General features: G+C 42.4%; 2 protein-coding genes across 7 annotated transcripts in view; both read right to left on the bottom strand.

The window, feature by feature from the left end:
• IL18R1 (interleukin 18 receptor 1) overlaps positions 1 to 12,623 on the bottom strand; it is a 29,689-nt gene extending 17,066 nt beyond the window's left edge. The window contains exons 1-6 of one of the 2 annotated variants that reach the window (XM_005212458.5): positions 12,539 to 12,623; positions 10,457 to 10,700; positions 8,398 to 8,563; positions 6,865 to 7,012; positions 1,902 to 1,964; positions 561 to 681 (exon numbers count right to left, since the gene is read on the bottom strand). In XM_005212458.5, coding sequence (XP_005212515.1) covers positions 561 to 681; positions 1,902 to 1,964; positions 6,865 to 7,012; positions 8,398 to 8,563; positions 10,457 to 10,700; positions 12,539 to 12,596 — 800 coding nt within the window. In that variant the 5' untranslated portion in view covers positions 12,597 to 12,623. Of the gene's footprint in view, positions 1 to 560; positions 686 to 1,901; positions 1,965 to 6,864; positions 7,013 to 8,397; positions 8,564 to 10,456; positions 10,701 to 12,538 lie in introns of both variants that reach the window. The other variant, XM_059891704.1, reaches the window with a different exon arrangement.
• IL1RL1 (interleukin 1 receptor like 1) overlaps positions 12,539 to 25,936 on the bottom strand; it is a 38,094-nt gene continuing 24,696 nt past the window's right edge. For 2 of the 5 annotated variants that reach the window (XM_005212445.5, XM_024998706.2), the window contains exon 13: positions 23,811 to 25,226. In XM_005212445.5, the coding sequence (XP_005212502.1) occupies positions 24,841 to 25,226 (386 nt within the window). In that variant the 3' untranslated portion in view covers positions 23,811 to 24,840. Of the gene's footprint in view, positions 12,625 to 13,722; positions 25,227 to 25,936 lie in introns of those variants that run through there. The other 3 variants (XR_009496284.1, XR_009496285.1, NM_001206302.1) reach the window with 3 other exon arrangements.

Raw genomic sequence — 25,936 nt, 5'->3', positions numbered from 1 at the left:
AAGGCAGTGCTAATAAGCCTCACTGACCTTCTTTTTCTTTTTTGACTACACCACATGGCATGCAGGATCTTAGCTCCCTGATCAGGGAATAAACTCACACCCCCTGCATTGGAAGCATGCAGACTTGACCCCTGGACTGCCAGGGAAGTCCCGACCTTCTCTTTCTAACTTAGACCTCAGCAATAAATTTCTGCATCATTCATCAGCTTAGATATGAGAATTATAATTATAAAATATATAAGTTATAATTATAAGTTAAATTCATCCCAAGCATCCTATCAGTCTTTCAGGAGTCTGGTGTTTTGATCTCATATATATATATGATCCAGGGGCTTCCCTGGTGGCTCAGTGGTAAAGATCCCACCTGCCAATGCAGGAGATGTGGGTTTGATTCTTGGTCTGGGAAGGTCTCCTAAATTAGGAAATGGCACCCCACTCCAGTATTCTTGCCTGGCAAATCCCATGGACAGAGGAGTCTGGCGGGCTACAGCCCATGGGGTTGCAAAACACTCAGACACGACTTAGTAGCTGAACAACAACAATATATCACATAGCCATACCTAATTCTCGTCACTTCCCCTTCATGTACATTAGGATCCTTTCCATTTTTTCTCCAGGTGTTCCAGTAAATTATATCCTTTTCATTCAGCAGAGCAGAGCAGTTGAGCTGTATATCTTTTCCTAGGTAAAAGTTGACAACCAACGTTCTGATTTTAGAAACTCAAGTTTCCCAAAGGCTAAAATTAATAAAGCCAATGTATATTAATGTAACATACAATGCTAATATAGTGCTGCATCTAAGAAAAATATGCCTGTTTTCATTAATAAAAAGAAAAACTTACAAAGCAGAGAAATTAGGTTGTGATTACAAGTCATCACCAAACTATGAATTGGCCTCTATTCAAATATTTATGTTGAAATCAATTATTAAAACTTAGGAAGGCCAGTGGACTTTCTTTTCAACCAACAGTCTAATAAGTAGTGTCAGGCCAAAACACCCACTGTAACGTCTAGAAAAACAAAATGGATAGAAGACAAAAAATTAAATTAGCTAAAAATTAAAGATGTCAAAGTTCAGGGAAAACCAAGAGAAACAGTGGGACAGAAAGTACAGTGAGGAATAAAGTTCTTCCAGGGTGAACTGGGGCTTCCCTGGTGGCTTAGGGGTAAAGAATCCACCTGCCAATGCAGGAGATACAAGTTCAATCCCTGGGCCAGAAGATCCCCTGGTGAGGGAATGGCTACCCACACTAGGCTTCTTGCCTGGAGAAGTACATGGACAGAGGCGCCTGGCGGGCTACAGTCCACAGGGTCACTAAACCCAACACAATTCAGCAACTGAATAGCAAAAACACCAGTTCAAACACTGATTCAAATCAAATCAATCCCTTAATATTTGAATCCCTTAATCAAATATTCAAACCATACAGTAAGTTTGAATAATTTCTCCAGAGAATTCTCACTGAGTTTCCATATTTAAAAATGACCACAGTTACTATTTGGAGAAGGAAATGGCAACCCACTCTAGTATTCTGGCCTGGAAAATCCCATGGACAGAGGAGCCTAGAGGCCTACAGTTCAGGGGGTCGCAAAGAGTCGGACATGACTTAGTGACTAAACAAGTTACTGTTAGAGAAAAGCCACATAGAAAGTGATTAAAACCACAGGTCTGCAAACCATCGGCACTTCCATAATCTTTTGAACACATTGCTAATTTTAACTATCACTAAAAGGGGCAACATTCAAACAATGACAAGGTTTTCCTGCTTCTGCAATATTCTTCAGTAAACATGGCATGTGTTACGAATACAACGTTGATCAATAAAAAACCAGAATCAGCCTTGAAAGACTCAATTATGCCCCCTGTTCAGAAACCCAAAATATATGTATGTCAAATATACCTAGTTCCACTTTAACTTCTTCGATCTTTGGTCCAAGAAGAGCTGGAATTATATTACTGTGGTCTGAAAGTGAATAAAGAAAACAAAAATGCATTAGTGTTGCAGGGAGCTTTGCTAAGACAGATGTATTACAACATCTGTTGTAATATACTTATTATTCCAGGGAACAAAGATTCTAACAATCATCACTTTACATTTATTACTTAATTGTATTTTCATTAGATAAGGGAGGCAGGGAATACTGGTTGCCCTTTCACTTTCCATCAACTCAAAGCTCACCTAGCTGGAGAGAGCTTACTGAACTTGGTCTCCCCTCAATTCCACCTATGACTTCTGCCCAGCACAGCTAAAAGCCAGAAGGTGCAGGAAGTCAATGAAACCTCCAGACTTAGAAGATGCAGACTCACTGGGAATTGTCTTTATGTTCTCCCTTCTCTCTGCCCTCAATGCCTCAAAATAGATTTACTGGGTGCAAGGCACTGTGAAGTGGCATGTGCCAAGGATGCAGGCGCCTCTAGAAGCCGGAGAAGGCAAGGTATTGATTCTCCTGCAGAGCCTCTAGAATGAACACAATCCTACCGAAACCCGGAATTTAGCCCAGGGAAACCATTTTAGACTTTTGACCTCTAAAACTGTACAATAAATTTATATTGTTTGAAGACAGGAAGTTTGTGGTAATTTGTACATTCACAATGCATGTGTGGAATACAGCTATATAAGTGGACAGTTGGAGAGAAGAGGGAAGACGCTGCTAAAGTAAATGAGCTCTAGAAACTGTGAGCCCATGACTTTGTTGGATGAGTCAACCTAGGAGTTTACAGCTTCCTGGGAAAGAACAAGAAGGGTGGATAAGCCACCTGTCTTCAGACACTTGAAGGAGCTGTCATTTGCAGAAGGGACCAGATTTAATTTGAGGAGTTACTGAAGGCAACCACAGACACGAGTGGAAACTACAGGAAGGCATCAGTTCAGTTCAGCCACTCAGTTGCATCTGACTCTTCGTGACCCCATGGACTGCAGCATGCCCAGCCTCCCTGTCCATCACCAACTCCTGGAATTTACTCAAACTCATGTCCATTGAGTTGGTGATGCCATCTAGCCCTCTCATCCTCTGTCGTCCTCTTCTCCTCCTGCCTTCAATCTTTCCCAGCATCAGGGTCTTTTCACATGAGTCAGCTCTTCGCATCAGGTGGCCAAAGTACTGGAGTTTCAGCTTCAGCATCAGTCCTTCCAATGAACACTCAGGACTGATCTCCTTTAGGATGGACTGGTTGGATCTCCTAGCTGTCCAAGGGACTGTCAAGAGTCTTCTCCAACACTACAGTTCAAAAGCATCAATTCTTCCGTGCTCAGCTTTCTTTAGAGTCCAACTCTTACATGCATACGTGACTACTGGAAAAACCATAGCTTTGACTAGATGGACCTTCCTGACAAAGTAATGTCTGCTTTTTAATATGCTCCCTAGGTTTGTCATAACTTTCCTTCCAAGGAGTAAGTGTCTTTTAATTTCATGGCTGCACTCATAATCTGCAGTGATTTTTGGAGCCCAAGAAAATAGTCTCTCACTGTTTCCATTGTTTCCCTATCTATTTGCCATGAAGTGATGGGACCAGATGCCATGATCTTAGTTGTCTGAATGTTGAGTTTTAAGCCAACTTTTTTACTCTCCTCTTTTACTTTCATCAAGAGGCTCTTTAGTTCTTCTTTACTTTCTGCCATAAGGGTGGTGTCATCTGCATATCTGAGATTACTGTTATTTCTCCCAGCAATCTTGATTCCAGCTTGTGTTTCATCCAGCCCAGCACTTCTCATGATATATAAGTTAAATAAGCAGGGTGACAATATACAGCCTTGACACACTCCTTTCCCGATTTGGAACCAGTGTGTTGTTCCATGTCCAGTTCTAACTGTTGTTTCTTAACCTGCATACAGATTTCTCAGGAGGCAGGTCAGGAGGTCTGGTATTCCAATCTCTTTAAGAATTTTCCACAGTTCATTGTGAAGGCATAACTGGACTCAATGGAAAAAAAAAAAGACTCATTGACAATTAAGCATTAAAATCTGGACCCAGCTGCTGAGTGATTTGGTCATTTCCAAGGCAGTTCCCAAGAAGAGACTGAATGATCTATTATTGGCTGAGCCATATGAAGGATATCTTCACTGCGTGGGATTTAATTAAATAATTACTTCTAATGTCTCCAGCTCTGGTGCTCTGGTGGCTTAGATGGTAAAGAACCTGCCTGCAATGCAGGAGACCTGGGTTAGATCCCTGGGTTGGGAAGATCCCTTGGAGAAGGAAATGGCTATCCACTCCAATATTCTTGCCTGGAGAGTCCCCATGGACAGAGGAGCCTGGAAGGTTACAGCCCATGTGATCGCGAAGAGTTAGACATGACTGAAGAGACTTTCCAAGCAAGCAAGCAAGGTCTCCAATACCCTACAACCCAGGCTTCAGTGTTTCCATTACATAGGGTCTGGGTTCATGGTAAACCAGAATAAAAGGCATCATCCCCAAATGAAAAGCTTCTTCCACAGCCACACCTGTGCTCCTTACATGCTCTCGCCTGAGTGGACTCTCCCTAGCATGTCCTCCTATCTGTCCTTCATGCTCTGCCTCTAGGAACCAGCTCAAACAGCCTCCAGCATGTCTTCTACATCTGGACTCTTTCTGAACCCTTAGAAACTCACAGATGACTCTAATTTCATATTCCATGGGGCTTCTATGTGGCTTATCATCTTGATACAGAGCAGTATCCAGGGGGGCTCCTGGGCACAAAAGCCTTTCTGTGTCCCCCATTTATTGAATACAGGAAATTGGCTTCATTCAGCCTCCAGGACCTGAGTTTCCAGGATGCAGCGACAAGGGAGGAACAGTCAAGAAAGAATAGTGCAGCCTTGGGGCAGTGTCCTGGTTCCCCCTCAAGGGGTACACAGAACAGTATCTTTGAGCTGTTTTGCAAACACTGAAACCCCCGCCAGGTGGGAGAACTTAGCAGTGATAAATAGAATACTTTCTGCCCTATCAGTTAACAAAGGATGTCACAGTCATCAGTTGTTGTTCCGTTGCTCAGCCAGGTCCAACTCTTTGCAACCCCACGGATTGCAGCGCATCAGGCTTCCCTGTCCTTCACCATCTCCTAACTCTTTGCAACCCCATGGATTGCAGTGCATCAGGCTTCCCTGTCCTTCACTATCTCCTAACTCTTTGCAACCCCATGGATTGCAGTGCATCAGGCTTCCCTGTCCTTCACTATCTCCTGGAGTTTGCTCAAACTCATGACCATTGAGTCTGTCATGCTATCCAACCATCCCATCCTCATCAGAGATTGCAGCCCTCCAATGTGAGTTAGGGTTTCCCACATGGTGTTAGTGGTAAAGAATCCACCTGCTAATGCAGGAGTTGCAAAAGACACAGATTCAATCCCTGGGTCAAGAAGATTTCCTGAAGGAGGAAATGGCAACCCACTCCAGGTTCAATCCCTGGGTTGAGAAGAACCCCTGAATTAGGAAACAGCAACCCACTCCCATATTCTTGCCTGGGAGATCCCATGGACTGAAGAGCCTGGTAGGCTACAGTCCATGGGGTTGCACAGAGTCAGACACAACTAAGCAAATGAGCACAGCACTAATGTGAGCTTCTGAGCCCTGAGGGAACTCGGGAAGTAGCATACCTGCCATCTCACAGTCATCAGGCTACAGCCACTCCCCAGGGTGAGCCCTTAGGAAACGCCAGATGTGAAAACACAGGATACTGGCCCCAGATGGCTGAAGTGAAGTGAAGTGAAAGTTGCTCAGTTGTGTCCCACTCTTTGCAACCCCATGGACTATGCAGTCCATTGAATTCTCCAGGCCAGAATACTGGAGGGGGTAGCCTTTCCCTTCTCCAAGGGATCTTCCCAACCCAGGGATCAAACCCAGGTCTCCTGAATTGCAGATTCTTTACCAGCTGAGCCATCATGGAAGCAAAGGTGCATAGCAAAGGAATGACTTCAAGGAGCCGCGGTTCTTATATCTTCCCATACACAGAAAAGCACTAAATTCCTTAACTTGTGATACCTAGTTTTCTTTAATTAACGATGCTCTTGAGGTTCAGATTACCTACCCTTTGTTGCCAAACTTCTAACCCGGCTCCCCGTTCACCTCCTTGGAGCAGTGCTCTCAGGGTTACTTGAGATGCTGCCTTCTGGGCTTCACAACTCTCAACTTTGAGGTTGTGAATATTTTTTAGGTTGACAATGAATGGTGTGCTGCCCACAAGAATGTAGGCCCCAGACTGGTTACAACCAGGTTGATCATGCCGATGCTCACTTACCTCCCCACCAACCAATCAGAAGAATGTCCTCAAGCTGACCATGCCCTCTTTGAATCATGACTCTGACTCCTCACTACCCCTTCCAGGTGGAGACACACAATCCTGAGGGCATTAGCCCACTGTGGCCCCCTTTGCCTGGCAAAGTAATAAAGCTATTTCTTTCTACTTCACCTAAAATTCTGTCTCCAAGATTTAATTTAGTGTCAGGGTCCAGAGTTCAGATTTGGCTTTAACCTCTCATGACTATATATAATCAAATTCCTGAAAACAGTGCATTATTCACTTAATTTCATATTTCCCTGCTTTTCTTACCTCCTAATACTCAGTTTATTGAATATAGATGCTCAATAAGCAATATTGAGTAAAAGCAGATGCTTAAGAAAAGATTCCACAATGTACTGAAATAGCAAATGGAAGAACATCAGAGGTTCACTTATAACAACTTTCATTACCCACCCTCACTCCATCCCTGCAAAATTATCCAGAGTGGAAGATGATGCCAAAATGATTTTGACCCTTATATGTGAATTAGTGATGTGGTCACAAGTCCAACTAAGTTGCCTCTGCCTTCCTGTATGACTTTAGAAGAAAGAAAATAGTCCATTTTACTAAGACATATTTGTTTCTTCCTGATTCTAAAATTTATCTTACCTCCAACTATTGTAATATTGAAGGTTTTGGTGACGTTGAATAGCTTTCCATTATGATGTAGGAAAAACACACAGGTATAATATCCCTGATCTTTAAACTCTGCATTCTTTAAAAATGGGTTTTGATTGTTCTCCATCTTTTCACAGTTCTGTTTTAGAAAAAGCAAGTTAAAATACCTTGAGTAAAAATGGTATCCTATGACAAGAATTTAAAATGTTAAGTTAAAGATCTTTAGAGAAAGAGGGAAAGAGAATGAAAACTAGCAATTTCTGAACAAATGTCTCAGTGATTTGGTACTGCCTCTACTGGAACAATGAAATATACTCCCATTAGTGAATTGGACCCTGAAACAAAAAAGATAAACTAGTGGAATTAGAATGAGGTCTGTAGTTTAGTTAATAATATTGTTCAGTTCAGTTCAGTTCAGTTGCTCAGTCATGTCCGACTCTTTGCAACCCCATGAACCAGCACACCAGGCCTCCCTGTCCATCACCAACTCCCGGAGTCTACCTAAACCCACATCCATTGAGTTGGTGATGCCATCCAACCATCTCATCCTCTGTTGTCCCCTTTTCCTCCCACCCTCAATCTTTCTCAGCATCAGGGTCTTTTCAAATGAGTTAGCTCTTCGCATCAGGTGGCCAAACTATTAGAGTTTCAGCTTCAACATCAGTCCTTCCAATGAACACCCAGGCCTGATCTCCTTTAGGATGGACTGGTTGTATATCCTTGAAGTCCAAGGGACTCTCAAGAGTCTTCTCCAACACCACAGGTCAAAAGCATATTGGATCAGTGCTAATTTTCTGCTCATGACTGTTGTATTATATGGTTATGTATGTATATTGTTAACAAGGATAAGATGAATAAAGGGTATATGTGAACAATAAAAAAAGAAAAAGAAAGAAATATAATCCTATTTCTGGTATTATAGCATTATTAATATTCTCTGGGAAATAGAGTATGGGGATATTGTAAATGCTTTCATCATTTGCTTTTCATCTCTCTCTTATATACACAAAGAGAGGGAGGAAATGGAGGAAGAGGAGAGAGAGAGAGGGAAAAAAAAAAAAAAAAACACTACCACAAAAATATCCCTGTTTGGGTCAAAACTTTCCACACAACTATTTCTTAATGCTTTTAGCCTAATTCCATGTATTCAGGACTACCCATCCTAGGGGTGGTAGTGGAGTGGGGAGCAGAATTACTCAGAGAATCATGTTCCTCGCACACCACCCAGCCCGCTGAAGTCCCTCATCAGAAGACAGTGGACTGATTAGAAAGGCATAAAGAGGGCTTCATTGGTGATCCAGGGTTAAGAATCTGACTGCCAATATGGATTCAACGTGTGTACTGAACACCTAACCTGGAGCATCCTACGTGGATGTAGGAGCTCAGACAAGTCAGCTGAGCTGTGCAGACCCACAGCTTGTATGTTACACATTATGAGACCAGAATGCTGCACAGCCATCAGACCCTCCTTTTGGAATTTTGTCTTTTCTACTGTCTTCAGTTAAAATATTTTAAAGGCACTACCTTATATAATACCGTTCTATTGGCCAGTTGTTGATAGTAATTGTGTTCACAGGGTATCTGCAAAGATTTCTTAACTTCCACAGCTTTACTCATTACCAGTTTCTCAGTAAAACAGCTGTGTGGGCTTCTTGGGATGACATTTAATTTCCAGTCATGAGTATCATTTCTAGAAAATAAAGGTTAGAGATATTTTATCATTAGGACAAAGACTTTTCAAATACCACTTTTCAGTAACCAATCCAATGAAAAAATGTTTCCTTATTTTTGTAAAATGAGACTCATTCATGGATGCCCAAGTCCTGTTCTTCTACCCCAACTGTGAGTTATATAGTCTACTTTAGTGTGGAAAGACCCAGCTGTAAACCCACTTCTGGAATCAACCCTGTTAAAAGGTCACATAACATTCACAGGTTAATAAGAGATTCTGAATTTCTTCCCGACTCCTGGGAGTTCCTATATGTAACAAACCCCAGTGACCTCACTCTGCAAAACCACAGGAGTACAATTAAGGTTTCACTGTGATGTCTCACTCTGCTCTCAAGGGCTCGGATGATAAATCAGGACTCACTCCAGAGGTGCTCGTGAAAGAATCTACTGTGCAGCAGTGCTCCATCACCATGCACCTGGCGCTGAGCTATTTTCTACAGGTCAGTCTCAAATCTCTATAAAAATCCACACATGGAACTTCCCTCATGGCCAAGTAGTTACAAATTCACATTGCAATGCAGGGGACATGGGTTCAACCCCTAGTCTGGGAAGATTCCACATGCTATGGGGTACCTAAGCCCCACATGCCACAACTACTGAAGCTCTCATGCCCTAGAGCCCATTCTCTGCAACAAGAGAAGCCAATGCAATGAGAAGCCTGCTCACTGCAACTAGAGGAAGTGCAGACCCAGTGCAACCAAAAACAAAAATTAATTAATTTAAAAGAAAACCACACATATATCACGTATATATACGTGTATATATATTATGTATATACATAAGTACATACACATATATCATGTATACAAAAGTACATACACAACATCACAGAGGTACCAGATTAACACTACATCATCCATGTTCTCACTAACGGTTCATCACATAGACTATTTCTTGTCCCAGTTACTCCTTCCCCATCTCACCAAATAAAGTATAAAGAGAACTAAGTTCAGTAATAATCACTGACACGTTCAGTGAGTGGCCGTCATTTCATAGAATTCAGGATTCTTGACTACAGGTATCCTGGAAGACTCTATCTAGGCTTAGTCCTGAGAAGGCTGTGCCAAGTCCATTGGATGCTCCACTCTCACTGCCCTGGGAGGTAGGTTTGTGATTGTCTGACACACACATCTTTCACCAGCACTGCCACGTGGCTCTCAATCAACTCCTGAAAACTGGACTAGGGTGTGTGTGTTTGTCACTCAGTCACACCTGACTCTTTGCAACCCCAGGGACTGTAGCCCACCAAGCTCTTCTGTCCATGGTGCTTCCCAGGCAAGAATACTAGAGTGGGTTGTTATACCCTTCTCCAGGGGATCTTCCCAACCCAGGGATCAAATCTGTGTCTCTTGTGTCTCCTGCACTGGCAAACGGATCCTTTACCACCGAGCCACCAAAGAATTATGGCCACCAGGACTAGAGAGTATCTACACCAATTCCAGCCCATCTCCCCAGTCTGAGGTCATCACCCCGGAATCTGTTCTGCTTCACTTCATGCTTAGAAACATCATGAAGCCTGCACCACTTGATTCTTTTGACTGGTGACTTTGGGCAACAGGAGCAGCTGCATTAAAAAATGAATTTCATTGAAGCCTCACTTATCTTTGGCAAGGGTCACCTAAAAGTAAGTCACACTGAGGCAATCCCCTTTCATTAACATTACTGAGAAAATAAACACAGGGCAGTATTTAATTCAGTTTTTCAACAATGACATATTACTTCACATTGTAGGAAGAAGAGGAAGAAGAAAACATATGGATAATCAGACTTCTCCAATTATTATTTATTTGATTTGCCAAACCAAGTCCGAGAGTTCTGTGAAATATACTTCCGCAATGAAAAGTGTACTCACCCCATTTGGAAGGAGTAAGATCCACTGTCACTCAACTCCACCGGCCAGAACTCCAAAACATAATCACGCAAAAGAATTCTGGGTGAACTGCGCAAGCTCAGGTCAACAGGTCCATGCGATTCATTTTTGTACCATTTTATGGTGGTTGTTTTTTTCCCATGCTCGGGTGAAGATGAGCAATATTTCAGATAGAAAGGTTCCCCTTCGACTGCGGTAATGTGAAGACGTGAGGTACAAGTTTCTTCTAAAGATTAGCAAGGTAAAAGGGAAAAAAAAAAAGCCAGAATGACAAACGTAAGTTTTCTTCAGATGAAGAAGCTGGATTGGTAAGAATGTCCTGAGAAAACTCGATGTCTCATTTCTGTGGGTTCTTATTTTAGGGTCAACCTTTCCAACACTAAGAAACGGGAGGTCAATCTCTCTAACAGTAAGGCACTTGCAGAAGGTAAATGAAGACAAAATTTCCAACAGCGTCTCCCAAACAGGAAGATACTGGAACTTAACCTACAGAAGCTGGAAGACAACTAAATGCATGTAGTCTCTTAAAAGAAAATGTTACACACGACAGTCACCAAGGTCACAGTGTTGCCACACTTACCCTGAAACATCCCACTTGAGGCATCACCATAGGGAAAAAAAAAGAAACCTAGAAACCTCAGAGTTTTCCCTTTAAATCATCAGAAGTCTCACGGGTCTTGTTCTCAACCAGTCTATCTAACCATTCCCCGGGCAAGGGAGAGGATGGTTAAAAGTATGCTTGTGTGTGTGTAAATCCATTACTTCTCTAGGTTATCATGTGGGTAATCAATAATTGACTCATATAATTCATACTGATGATTAATTCATATTGACTTACTCAAATCTGGGTCACTTCTCCTTTCTGAGATCTCTCTCTCCTTCCCTCTTTCTCAACTAATCCAGACATTATGGCTTTAGGGATTTATTGGATCCTTTGGGTCATCCTGAGTCACCTCTCCCCTCCTTCTTCACTTCCAATAGTTCAAAGTAGGCAGGAATGGACTTTTTCCCTATCCTATCTTCTGGAAGCTCCCTTTGACTGCATTTTGAACATGAGAACCTGTACATTGAACCAAGCAGTTCTCTGGGGGGATACAAAGTGCGTGCTTTCTCTATAGCCAGGGTTTATTTTTCAAAGCAACTGTCTGGTTTTAATTCAGTGTTGTTAACCACAGGGTAGAGAGGAAGTGGCTCCAATGGCAGAAGCATGCTTTGAAAACATGGCTGTCAAAACGACCTCGAAGCACAGCACCTAATGAACATGAATCTTGCTTCTGGTGGTTGTCACAAAACCTTTAACTTACAGCTCAGGACTTCAACTTAGAAGGTGTGATACATGTGTGAATGAGGGTGTTAGTTTTCACTGGCACCTAAAAGGATGGTAGGTCAGTAAGAGCTTGATATACGTTCCAGTTTGAGAGATATAACCTACATATGCGTGCTTGCTAAGTAGCTTCAGCCGTGTCTGCCTCTTGTGACCCTATGAAACATAGCCCGTCAAACTCCAGTGTCCCTGGGACTTCCCAGGCAAGACTTCTGGAGTGGGCAGCCATTCCCTCCTCCAGGGAATCTTCCCCACCCAGGGATCAAACCCAGGTCTTTCGCTTGGCAGGCAGATTCTTTACTGTTGAGCCACCAGGGAAACCCCAGGGAGCCATGATATAACCTCCCTTTGGGATGGAAATCACATGTGAAAAACTTTGTAAAAATCAGTGACAAGGATGGTTGTGATCTCTTTGGTTTCAAATAACATGAAGTCAATTTCAGACAAATGTATTTCAGAATAAAAGTTTTCACTTCCTGCTCTCTACATAAACTCACAGGGTTGAATCTTTCCTTTATCAGTAACCTCACATGAGTTTTTACTTGATTCCATTCCTATGAATCTCTCATTTTCTATGCCAGGGATACCAAAGGGTTGGTAATTTTCTAAAGTAAAATTTTAAAACACAATTTTTAATAGTTCAACATCTTTAGGAACCACCTCCACATAAATAAGTAAAACGTTGATATTCCCTCTAGAACACCAATGAAGCAAGCTTGTGATTGATTATAATTACTCACCTGAGGTGCTTATAAACATAAGTACCCAAACTGTCAGGGGTATTTCTCTACAATGCATGTTTAGGATTCTGCTTCAAATGGCTTCTCTGGAAAACAGAATAAAACAGATTCAGCCAAGACTTTCAAACAAAAGCATACCTGTTTCATGAAGGAGGTTTTCAAAGTCTTCTGGCATACAGGCTAAAAAATTAGCTCAACAAATGTTTATATCCCTTCATACAGTCACAGTGTTCCTTAGAACTTTCAGCCATGCAGAATTAATAAAATTTCAAGGCAATTCAGGGGGAATACCTAAAAATGCAAATTTCTAAGACGGCCTGCTGTATTTTAGGTCTGGTCCACTAAATCTGACCTCAAAGGTCAAGGGTGAGGACAACAGAATTTCCAGAAAATCCACTACCCTGTAAATGAACAGTCTGCCTGTGTGGAAGTGTGAGTGTGTGTGCACTGAAGCTTCTTTTTTTCCCTCCCACTACACCAAAATATTCATCACCATCTTCATATGAGTTGAATTATTAAATATTGACCTTTTTCTTTTCAGAACTAAATTTTTCACAAATTGCTGCTGCTGCTAAGTTACTTCAATCGTGTCCGACTCTGTGTGACCCCATAGACGGCAGCCCACCAGGCTCTCCCATCCCGGGAATTCTCCAGGCAAGAACACTGGAGTGGGTTGCCATTTCCTTCTCCAATGCATGAAAGTGAAAAGTGAAAGTGAAGTTGATCAGTCGTGTCCGACTCTTAGTGACCCCATGGACTGCAGCCTACCAGGCTCCTCCATCCATGGGGTTTTCCAGGCAAGAGTACTGGAGTAGGGTGCCATTGCCTTCTCTGTTTCACAAATTAGGAGCTACATTTATCTTGCTCATCACTGTATGACTAAAGTCAATGCCTTCCACATAGTAAGCACTCATTAATACTTGTTAAAAAGGAAGAGGTGTGTCTTTACTCACATAACCATAGAAAAACTCCCAAATTTCAAAGTTTTATACAATCCAGATGCCTAAGCTAAATGGACTCAATGAATTCAAATCTGTGTTGAATTTTGATACTAATCCAACCCATCTTTTGTTTGACTAATTATAATACAAATTGAGAGAGAATACAAAAATGGGTGCATTGGGGTTCATAGATCAAGACTGAATATCTCATAAACAAACCCATGTTCCTTATATAACACATACCTGTAAAGGAAGTGAAACACGGTGGAAAGAGTTTGGAGTTTGGGACATACAAAACTGGGCTGGCATTCCTGCTTGAGTCTTCACAGGCTGTGCAACCTTGAGCAAGTCACTTAGAAGTCACAAGGCTTATTTGCTCATTACCAAAATAGTGTTGATAAGAAGGCCTATCTCCAAAAAGTACTGAGCGATTAAATGAGCAAATCTTTATGCAGGATTCCTACAGGTGTGGTAGTCTCTCTACCCCAAATAATTCTTTCACTAATCACCACTCAGTTCAGTTCAGTTCAGTCACTCAGTCGCTCAGCCCTGTTTTTGCGACCCCGTGAACCACAGCACGCCAGGCCTCCCTGTCCATCACCAACTCCCGGAGTCCACCCAAACCCATGTCCATGGAGTCGGTGATGCCATCCAACCATCTCATCCTCTGTCACCCGCTTCTCCTTCCACCTTCAATCTTTCCCAGCATCAGGGTCTTTTCAAATGAGTCAGTTCTTCACATCAGGTGGCCAAAGTATTGGAGTTTCAGCTTCAGCATCAGTCCTTCCAATGAATATTCAGGACTGACTTCCTTTAGGATGGACTGGTTGGATCTCCTTGCAGTCCAAGGGACTCTCAAGAGTCTTCTCCAACACCACAGTTCAAAAGCATCAATTCTTCGGCGCTCAGCTTTCTTTATAGTCCAACTCTCACATCCATACATGACTACTGGAAAAACCATAGCCTTGACTAGACGGACCTTTGCTGGCAAAGTAATGTCTCTGCTTTTTAATGTGCTGTCTTGGTTGGTCATAACTTTTCTTCTAAGGATTAAGCATCTTTTAATTTCACGGCTACAGTCACCATCTGCAGTGATTTTGGAGCCCCCAAAAATAAAGTCTGTCACTGTTTCCCCAACTATTTGCCATGAAATGATGGGACCAGATGCCATGATCTTCGTCTTCTGAATGTTGAGTTTTAAGCCAACTTTTTCACTCTCCTCTTTCACTTTCATCAAGAGGCTCTTAGAATATTGTTAATGCCCAAATCCTCAATGAAGTTTAATGGCTAACCTGACAAACCATTCACATTAAGCCTTAGGAATAACATCACCAAGCCTTTGATGTAATTTCTGAGAGAGAATACTCAATAATGTAAATACAAAGGAATATAGTATGAGTGGAAAGTACCAACTGATCATAACCAAATTAGAATACATCTATGGTTTGAAATCAATCCCTCGACCACACACAGACACAATTTTATTATTAACACTATCCTCTTTTCTCAGGTAGAATGAAAAGCTTCATTTCCTCTGGTTGAGGTCAACACAGCCTTGTAAAGGACACTGCTGGGGTTTTTTTGTTTTATTTTTAAAATTTTCAAGGTCTGCTAAGAGATGAAGTTATTATGAGATTATTCAGCATTCTGATGATTTAACTCTGAGTTTCAATATGCAACATGTGAAGATCCCAGTATACAGATTAGCTGGTATTTGCACTGCTCTCTGTATGTGTATATATAAAATTTTTAATGTACTCATTATGGATTTAAAACATTAAGATATTAAATTATGAAAGTCATTTCCAAAAGAAAAGCTATTCTGATAAATGTCATAGACATCCTGCTACTTATCAATAAGATATATTTAGGAGGATATAAGTATTGCATTTCTTACATGGAAGAAGTTTGGTGAGTATTTTTAGTGTTATGTTTGATGTTGATACCATTTTTTTTTTTGCCTTTTCATAATTCTTAAATTTTTCTTTTTATTTCTTTCTTTGAAAAAATTTTTTCTGATTTCTAAAGTAATATATTCCAATTATGGAACATTTATAAAATAAAGATTGGAAAGAAGAAGATAATTTCAATGTGCATCATACTTCAGCATTGGTTCATACTTCTTTCTGTATATTTTCAAATAAAGATTTAAAATCATCTCATATCCTGTAGTTACTACTTAAGGAAATATCCTTTTCCTGTGTCAAAAAATACTCTTTGTTATGAATTTAACTACCACATGATATTCCTTCTTATGGATATTTTATAATTTACAAGATATATTTTATTATAAAATGACTTTATTATTTTACTATAAAGTGATCTATGGCAGCATAGATCAGTTTTTGGGGTACAGCCTCTGGTACCAGACTGGCTGGATTTGAATCCTCATTCTACCCTTTTAAAACAAATAATTTTTATTGGAGTATAGTTCCTTCCCCTGGAGTAAGAAATGGCAACCCACTCCGGTATTCTAGCCTGGAAAATTCCGTGGACTGAAGAGCCTGGCAGGCTACAGTCCATAGGGTCACAGAGAGTGGGACCTGACTGAAGCGACGGCACACACACATAGATGCTTTACAATGTGTCAGTTTCCACTGTACAGCAAAGGAAAGCAGCTATATGTTTACATATATCCCCTGTTTGTTTGGTTTTTTAATTTCCTTCCCATTTAGGTCATGACAGAGCAGAGTAGAGTTCCCTGTGGTCTAGAGCAGGTTCTCATTAGTTATCTATTTTTATACAGACAGTCGTACAGAGCGAAGTCAGTCAGAAAGAGAAAAACAAATGTCATATATGAATCCTTATATGTGGATCCTGAAAAAAACTGGTACAGATGATCTTATTTACAAAGCAGAAAGAGTAAGATGTGGAGAACAAACACATGGATACAAATGGGAAAAAGGAGCACGTGGGATGAATCAGGAGATTGGGATTGATCCATATACACTATTTGATAGTATGCATAAAATAGATAACTCATTCTACTCTTTAGCAGCTGAATAACATTGGGCTGGTCACTTACCATCTCTGTTCCTCAATCACTTTACCCATAAAAGGGAATAACAATACTACCTCCCAGAAATGTTGTGAAGGTTACATGAGCTACTGCTGCGAAGTGTCTGGTGAGTGATAAATATCACTGAGCTATTATTACCAGTTGGCCAAAAAGTTCATTCAGGTTTTCCTGTAACAGTGTATGAAAACCTAGAAGGAACTTTTTGGCCAACCAAATATTTTTCAGTATTTCTTATTTTTTTCTTGGTGCTACTATATGGCCAGAGAAGGCAATGGCACCCCACTCCAGTACTCTTGCCTGGAAAATCCCATGGATGGAGGAGCCTGGTAGGCTGCAGTCCATGGAGTTGCTAGGAGTTGGACACAATTGAGCGACTTCACTTTCACTTTTCACTTTCATGCATTGGAGAAGGAAATGGCAACCCACTCCAGTGTTCTTGCCTGGAGAATCCCAGGAACGGGGGAGCCTGGTGGGCTGCCATCTATGGGGTCACACGGAGTCGGATGTGCCTGAAGTGACTTAGCATAGCATACTACATGGCAGTATATCTATGAGTCAAAGAATACATTCTAAACATGATAAATGCATACCACCAAACTGTACCCAAAATGTAATAATTCATGCCCCTCACCAGCACAAGACCTGGGCCTCCCTGGTGGTTCAGTGATAAAGAATCTGCCTGCAATGCAGGAGACCTAGATTTGATCCCGTGGTCAGGAAGATCCCCTGGAGAAGGGAATGGCAACCCACTCCAGTATTCTTGCCCGGAAAAACAGATGAGCCTGGTGGGCTACAGTCCACAGGGTTACAAATGAGTCGGGCATGACTGAGTGGCTAACACACCAGCACAAAACAATATTCCTCTACTACACCCACATTAGCATTGAGTTCTCCCCTTCTTTAAATCTGATTGGGTATTTAAATTGGTAAAATAGTGGCTTTTACCACTCATGACTTATTACCTCTCTGTGGCTTTTACTTCATGGCTTATTAACTTGCATTTCTATGGATATAAATGAGGCAAAATACCAATCATGTATTTTCAGCTATTTTATATCCATGTCTTCATGCTTTTTTTAATCCAGTTCTTAAATTTTTAAGAAATTTGTTACAAAATTTCAATTTGTTGCATAGTTTTCCTTTTCAATCCCTGTTTTGATGTCTTAACGTATGGACAATTTTATATTTATGCATTCAAGTCTATCATTCTTTTGCTTTGTAATTTTTGATTTTTTTTTTTTTTGGTTGAACTATGTGGCACATGGGATCTTATCAATAGTTCCCCAGCCAGGGATCAAACCAGTGCTCCCTCCCAGCCCATCCAAGGCCTTTGCATTGGAAAATGGGGTTCCAGATCCCAGGACAACAGCACCAAAAGGGTGTGGTGTTTCAATAATACACTGAGCTCAGGAACCTGCATCTGAAGGCACAGCCCAGGCATCTATTTGATAACTGCTGTACAGCTGCTGGAGTTCTAAAACCCTGGGAGGCACCTCAGATAAAGGCAAAGGTTTTCAAATTAGGAAAATGTAAGGCAATGGCACCCCACTCCAGTACTCTTGCCTGGGAAATCCCATGGAAGAAGGAGCCTGGTAGGCTATAGTCCATGGGGTCGCTAAGAGTCGGACACGACTGAGTGACTCCATTTTCACTTTTCACTTTCCTGTATTGGAGAAGGAAATGGCAACCCACTCCAGTGTTCTTGCCTGGAGAATCCCAGGGATGGGGGAGCCTGGTGGGCTGCCGTCTATGGGGTCGCACAGAGTCGGACACGACTGACGTGACTTAGCAGCAGCAGCAGCAACAGCAGGAGTGAATCTGGGAATCTGTTACTTAGTAGCTGGATGCCCTTGAGTAAACTACCAAACCTCTCTGCACTCGGGCCCCCTCCTTTTAAGAAGCATGCTTTACCACTGTTTACAATAGCCAGGACGTGGAAACAACCTAAATCCGTCCAGTAATGGATGAACGGATAAAGAAGATGTGGTGCTACACGGAACACTGAAAGGAAGTGAAGTCACTCGGTCGTGTCCGACTATGTGCGACCCCATGGACTGTCGCCTACCAGGCTCCTCCGTCCATGGGATTTTCCAAGCAAGAGTACTGGAGTGGGTTACATGGAATAGTACTCAGCCACTAAAAGGAATGAAATAGGGTTATTTGTAGAGACGTGGATGGACCTAGAGTCTGTCATACAGAATGAAGTAAGTCAGGAAGAGAAAAGCAAGTATCATATATTAACGTATATATGTGGAATCTTGAAAAACAGTTCTGAGGAACCTGTTTCCAAGGCAGGACTACAGACATAGACATAGAGAACTGGCATGTGGACACAGAGGGAGGGAAAGGGAGGATGGGACAAATTGAGATTAGGGTTGACATATATATATATATATGGTACATGTATATATATGTTATATATATAACATATATATATATATGTGTTATCATGTATTAAATAGATACCTAGCGGGAACCTGCTGTACAGCACAGGGAGCTCAGCTCAGAGCTCTGTGATGACCTAGAGGGGGAAGGGGCAGAGAGGCTCAAGAGGGAGGGGATATATGTATACATACAGCTGATTCACTTTATTGTACAGCAGAACCAACACAACATCCTAAAGCAATTACACCCACCCCGCCAAAAAAAAAAAAAAAGAATACGAAGCATACTTCATTTGGCCTGTAGGAGGCTAAATCGAAAACGAAGCATCTAAAAGTTTTCTACACAACGTCAGACACAAGTAACTGCTTGATAAACGAAAACTCTCACTTCCTTTCCCTGTTCTCACCTTTCTAGAAAAAAAAAATTGGGACGGTTTTAGACTCTAAAATTATACTATCAGGGAAAGTTGATGATGGTGAATCACCAATTATTCATGTAAGTATGCACATATACTTAATATTTAAAATTATACGCATAACATATATAATGGAGTTCCTTGACGGCTCAGCGGTAAAGAATCCACCTGCAATCCAGGAGACACATAAAGGCGACTCTGTTCGATCTGTTCTTGCCTGGAGAATTCCATGGACAGAGGAGCCTGGCGGGGCTACAGTCCATAGGGTCGCAAACAGTCAGACACGACTGAGCGACTAACACTTTCATACATCGTCATATTTAACTGATCTTTCAGAAATGCTGCCCCAGAGGCTGGCCGCCCCTTGGCAGCAGAGGGCAGTGGAAGAAGGTGAAGGTGAAAAAGACAGGTCTTTCTTACCTTCAGAAGGGGTCCCGAGGCTAGGGCGGGGGCTTCCTCCACACGGTTCGGTTGGCGGAGGCAGGCGAGAAACAATACCAGCTGCCTTTCTCCCACCTCGAAACAAGAAAGGAACCGCAAGTGCAAACAGAGAAGGTTGAAAAAGAAAAGAAAAGAAAAAGAAAAAAAAAAGGAATGGAAAGTATGAAAACAAAGAGTCTGGCAGAACTCAGCTGCGAGTGGGGTGCTCGCTGCTCCTGTGCCGGGGAACGAGTCCTGGGTCTGGGACACTCCCCGTCCGGGTTTGCTCCGGTCAGGATTCTTCGAGTCTGGCTTCTCCTCCGTGGGGGCGCTCCGGGTCCGGGGTTCTCCCAGTTTGGGGATGCTCCTCCGATGGGGGCGCTTAGAGTCCCGGTGTCCCAGGTTCGGCGCGTTCTGGGTCCTGGGTGTCCCGGTCCGCGGCGCACTGGGAGCGGAGTGCGCGCTCCTCGCCGCGCTCGGGGTACAGGCTCCTGTCGCTGGGCGCCCCGCCCTTGGGTTCCGGGGAGCGGCTCGCTGGAGCCGGGAGCCGAGGGGGCTGAGGAGGCTGCGGCGAGGGGCGGCGCGCCTAGGTCCCCGAAGCTGGCTAGCGGCCCCCGGGGCCAGGAGGGGGCGCGCCGGGGCAGCTGCTACGCACCCTGGGCGCAGCGGGCAGCTTGCACCAGAGTCCCGGAGTCAGTCTTTGGACTGAGAGCATTTGCGCTTTAAGAGAAGGGGCTGGGCCGGCAGGCGGCCCCATGGAGGCAGAAGAGCAGTCCTAACCCGGGGGGCCCGGCTTCCCCGAGGCTAACCAAAGGTGCGGAGGACTTGGTGTTTCAAGCCCTGGGGTCCTGGCTGGGTCCTAAGGCTTTCTGCTAAGCCTGATGGATGGGCGTTCCCTCTTGGGAAGTAAAAGAGAAGCACAGGGGTGTTAAATTGAAATTTTAAAAGGGTTAGAAGAAAAGGAGGTGTGTTTGTAAGTTTTTATGGTGTGGTGAGAGAAATGGAACATTTCCTGCCGTATCAGTAAATAAGGATGTCACAGATATCCACGATTTCAGCCCTCCAATGTGAGCCCTAAGGTCACTCTGGAAGGAAAGAATACCTGCCATCTAGCTGTCAGCAGAATGTAGCCGCTCCCTAAGGTGAAGCTTGAGGCACTTCAGGACGTGCAAATACAGGATATGACCCCCAGACAGATGAGATGCACCTCAAAGGAATGATTTCAGTGAGCCCAGACTCTTGAATCTTCCCACACATAGAAATGAGCTAAATTCCTTAACCTGAAGCATCTGGTTTCTTTAATTAACAGTAATCCTTTGATGTTTCCAACTACCTGCCTTTGGTTGCAAAACTCCTAAATAGTCTAGCTCCTCCCATCACTTCCTCACAGCAGTTTCTCAGAACTATCTGAAATGCTATCTCCGGGATGCAGTCCTTATTTTGCCCCCAATACAACTTTAACTCTCAACTCCCACATTGTGCATTTTTTAAAAAATCAGCAGATGGAACTCAGGATGTATTTTTAGACTGGCCTGTGATTGTATCTTTCAAACAAAAATGAGAAATGAAACCCATAGCAGAGGTTAAAGGGCTCAAAGAGAGTGATTTTCATTCTTTTTATCCAATCAAAGTCATTCATCTAATAAAAGAGAAAAACCATAGGATTTCTCAATAAATGCAATTAAAAAGCAACTGGCAATATTCAATACTGTTTCTTGATTAATAACACTAGGGAAATTGGGAACAGAAGGGACCATTCTTATGAATAGGTGCTGATGAAGAACACCTATAAGAAAGCTACATGTAACTACATAATTAATGGTGAAACGCTTGGCATTTTCCTAAGATGGGGAACAAGATAAAGATGTCAGCTCTCATCTAGGACAAATATTTTGTAATTAGTAAAGAAATAAAAGTAAAAGGCATAAAGATTGGAAAGGAAAAAATAAAACTACTGGTTTTGGCAGAGGGCATAATTTTATGTTGATCACCCTTTGAAATCTACAAGAAAAGCCTGTTGGAAAAAATTAATGAATTTATCAAGATCACAAAACACAAGGTGAATATATAGAAATTGACTGTGTAGTGGGAATTCCTAATAATGTACTTTCACAGCTTTGAGAAATTTCACAGAAATAGCACCTGGAAAAATAGCATATATTAAGAAACTATGGTAATGATTATCTTTTATGTTTTCCTTAAGAATAATCTCCTTGTTACAACCCCAAGGCCAGACCCAGAAGGGAGTATGACTGGGATCATAAAAGCATGGATCTTGGAAAGCTAGTCAGTGTCAGGCACTAACACTGCCTACATACTTGCTAATTGTTCCCAAGACTAGCCCAGAAGGGAAAGGCTTGGGGTAAACACAAGGAGATCTGGACTTTGTCAGTGTAGTCCATGACATTTAGGAGTACGTTATTAATACAGCATGTGTCTTGAGAAAGATTAAGATCTGAGAAAATCTTGTAGTCTGCAATTAGGAATAAAAACTGGACTCAGAGTGGACTCTGCACCTCAGTTCAATAGAGGCTGCAGATCTGCTGACCCATTGCACCAGATTTCATGTTCTGTCTTCATCCTCATCGCTTGCTACCAGACCATCAGTGCAACAGATTGCAATTCCATATACTAAAAATGGAAATTTGGAAAATGAACTTTGCTAGAAAGATACCACTTACAAAAACATAAAAAAAAATCAAATACCAAAGGATATTTTTTTTTCAAAGATATGCAAGATATCTACTATGAAATATATAAAATACTGCTAGGAGACAGGAAATACCCCAGTGAATGGGGAGCTAGACCCATGTCTATGAATGGGAGACTCATTGTTAAGATATCTACTCTCCACAAACTACAGAATTTATAGAGTCTGTATATTCAGTCATAGGAGGAGTTTTCAAAAAAACTGAAACACATTCTAAAAATCATATGAAAATGCAAACCATCTAGAATAGTCAGGACAATCTCACAGAACAGAGAGGAATCAAACCAACTTGAAGGTTTACAAGGCAATAGTAATCTTGGTAGTGTGATATTAACATGAGCATATACGTGGAAAATAAAAGAACAGATCCATACATATATAGTCTGGGCTTCCCTTGTGGTTCAGCTGGTTAAGAGTCTGCCTGCAATGGGGGAGACCTGGGTTTGATCCCTGGGTTGGAAAGATCCCCTGAAGAAGGGAAAGCCTACCCACTCCAGTATTCTGGCCCGGAGAATTCCATGGACTTGTATAGTCCATGGGGTCACAAAGAGTCAGACATGACTGAGCAACTTTCACTTTCACATATATAGTCTATAGCTATTTAACCAAGATACCATGTCAGTTCAGTAGGGAATGAAAAGTATTTCACAAATGTTGCTGAAGTAATTGGGTATCCCTATGGGGGGATATTTCTACATACAAATATTAACTTACAATAGACCATAGACTTAAACATAAAAGCTGGAATCATATACAGTTCATAACAGTACATAAGACAAATTCTCCATGACCTTGGGATAAGCAAAAAAAAAAAAATTTAGGACACAGAAAATGAACACATGTTATCCATGTAACAAAAATTGATAAGTTGGGCATAATCAAAATTTTAAATGTCTGCTAATCAATAGGTGATTTTAAAAATGAATAGGTAAACCTGGAAAAATTCTTACTTTACTTCTCTCTGAAAAGGAACTGCCCCTCCCAAAGAGACTAGTAAGGTGAGAATTATCAGCAGACATCTGAAACTTTGATGACATCCAATTTTTCAGTTTCTTTTATTATGGAGCTAGGGAAGAGATTATTTTCAATTCCCTGTTATGATAGCCCATGTATTTGCTATAGAAAGATTCCAGATTTGGCTTTATGCTTTCAAGTAGTTAATGCAAAGAAGGAAATAAAATCAGTTCCAAAATATCCTGTGTTCATGAATCAGAAAAGCCTCTGTCCTTCCAGGTGGTAGTGAATCTGGAGAGAATTCACTCTTCAGAGCACTGGTCCCCAACTCTGTTGGCACCAAGGACTGGTTTCATGAAAAACAGTTTTTCCATGGCCGGGGGTGGGGGGTGGGGGTGGGGGGGATGGTTTAGGATGATTCAAGCGCATTGCATTTCTCGTGCACTTGATTTATATTATTATTACATCAGCTCCACCACAGAGCATCAGGCATTAGATCCCAGAGATTGGGGACCTCTGCTTAAGAGGACATAGAATGAAATCCACATTGCAAGAACATGTCTTAACAAGTTGTCACTATTTCATGAACTCTTACTCTGGTCTAAATACTTCTATTTCTCATTTGATTAGCACAGAAATACAAGGAGTTTTGGTATGATTATTCTCATTTCTTTCATATGAAATAAATTTTAGAATCAAAACCAACAAATATAATGACAACTGGATAATTGAGTAAGGTACACCAACAAAATCGGCAATATTGAGATGATAAAAATTAAGCATCTGGTTGAATAAACTTGAACATGTTCTGGCAGAGTGAGGAAGATTTAATACGAGTGTTCCGCTAGAGATGATCTGAGTATTCTTTAAGATTACATGAAAATTTAATTCTAAAACTTTCAAAATATGTTCAAATTATGTAATATAGACAAGGGATAAAGAGACAGAGAATGAGAGAGTGAGAGAGAGGAAGAGTATAGCTGCTGCTGCTGCTAAGTCACTTCACGACCCCATAGACTGCAGCCCACCAAGCTCCCCCGTCCCTGGGATTCTCCAGACAAGAACACTGGAGTGGGTTGCCATTTCCTTCTCCAATGCATGAAAGTGAAACGAGAAAGTGAAGTCGCCCAGTCGTGCCCGACTCTAGCGACCCCATGGGCTGCAGCCCACCAGGCTCCTGTAGCTAGAAGATGCTAAACCACAATGGAGAAGGACTAGCCAAGGGAGATGGAATGTGAGGTTAAGAGTCAGGGAGCTTGAGGCTGAAAATCCCTGGGCATTTTGCACGCACCCGGAATCAGGGAAACGGAAGTAAAGTTAGAGCATGAAGCCTGAGGTCTGAAATCCCTCTGCTATAGTCCTATTTCTGGAGCTCAGTGTCTGGTACAGCAGCGTGACCCAGTTAGGAAAAATACGGCTCCACAACACGGGATGCATTCGCCATCAAAGCAACCACTGCTACCCCTGGGCACTCAAGGATGCCAAGCTTGGAGTTTTCCTGGGGAGTCGGCTTGGCACCTGTGGCATGTGGTACCTTACGTGTTTCCAGAACTTGGAATTCAGGGACCGCTTGTTGGCCACGTGGTCCTCCCTCCACTTGATGGTCCCCTGCACTTTGATGAGATGCTTAAGGGAGTCCTGGAGCTCCTCAAACTGCAGGCCGCCAGGCGGGCACAGAGCCTCCATTTCAATGAGGATGGCCTTGGAGTCCTGCTGAATGAGGGCGCTGTGCAAGGCGATCTCCCGCTCATAGGTGAACTCCTTGCTGTGCACGATCTCGGGAGTGAGGATGAAGAGGTGCCGCCTGCTCATCCTGATGCTGCTTTCCACTGCGCTGGCTACATCTAGTGATAAAAGACACGGCGGAGGAGGTAAGAACCCGCACACAGCTGTCACCGCGCGAGTGCCAAGCCCTCTCCTCTCCCAGGCAGAGCAGTCGAGAGTTCTTTAGATCAAGGGGAGCCTACAGTTACATAGCAGGAGACTTGGAATTCAGGTTCATTGTCCACACGTTGCGGCTTCCCTGGTAGCCCAACCTGTGAAGAACCCGTCTGCAATTCGGGAGACCTCGGTTCAATCCTGATTCGGGAAGATCTCCTGGAGAAGGGAACAACTACCCACTCCAGTATTCTTGCCTGGAGAATTCCATGGACAGAGGAATTATCTACACATTATCTTCCTAGAATATTAGTTTACATACTGCAAAAGGACTTAGAATTGTTAAAATTTTTAAAATTTTAATTGGAGGAAAATTGCTTTATAATGTTGTGTTAGTTTCTGCTGTACAACATGAATCACCCATCAGTTCAGTTCAGTCGCTCAGTCGTGTCCGACTCTGTGACCCCATGAATCACAGCACGCCAGGCCTCCCTGTCCATCACCATCTCCCAGAGTTCACTCAGACTCATGTCCATCGAGTTGGTGATGCCATCCGGCCATCTCATCCTCTGTCGTCCCCTTCTCCTCTTGCCCCCAATCCCTCCCAGCATCAGAGTCTTTTCCAATGAGTCAACCCTTCGCATGAGGTGGCCAAAGTACTGGAGTTTCAGCTTTA

This window comes from Bos taurus, chromosome 11 (assembly GCF_002263795.3).
Source record: "Bos taurus isolate L1 Dominette 01449 registration number 42190680 breed Hereford chromosome 11, ARS-UCD2.0, whole genome shotgun sequence".
NCBI lineage: Eukaryota > Metazoa > Chordata > Mammalia > Artiodactyla > Bovidae > Bos > Bos taurus.
Note: the sequence above shows the minus strand (reverse complement) of the source record. Positions and strands in the feature narration are given on the sequence as shown.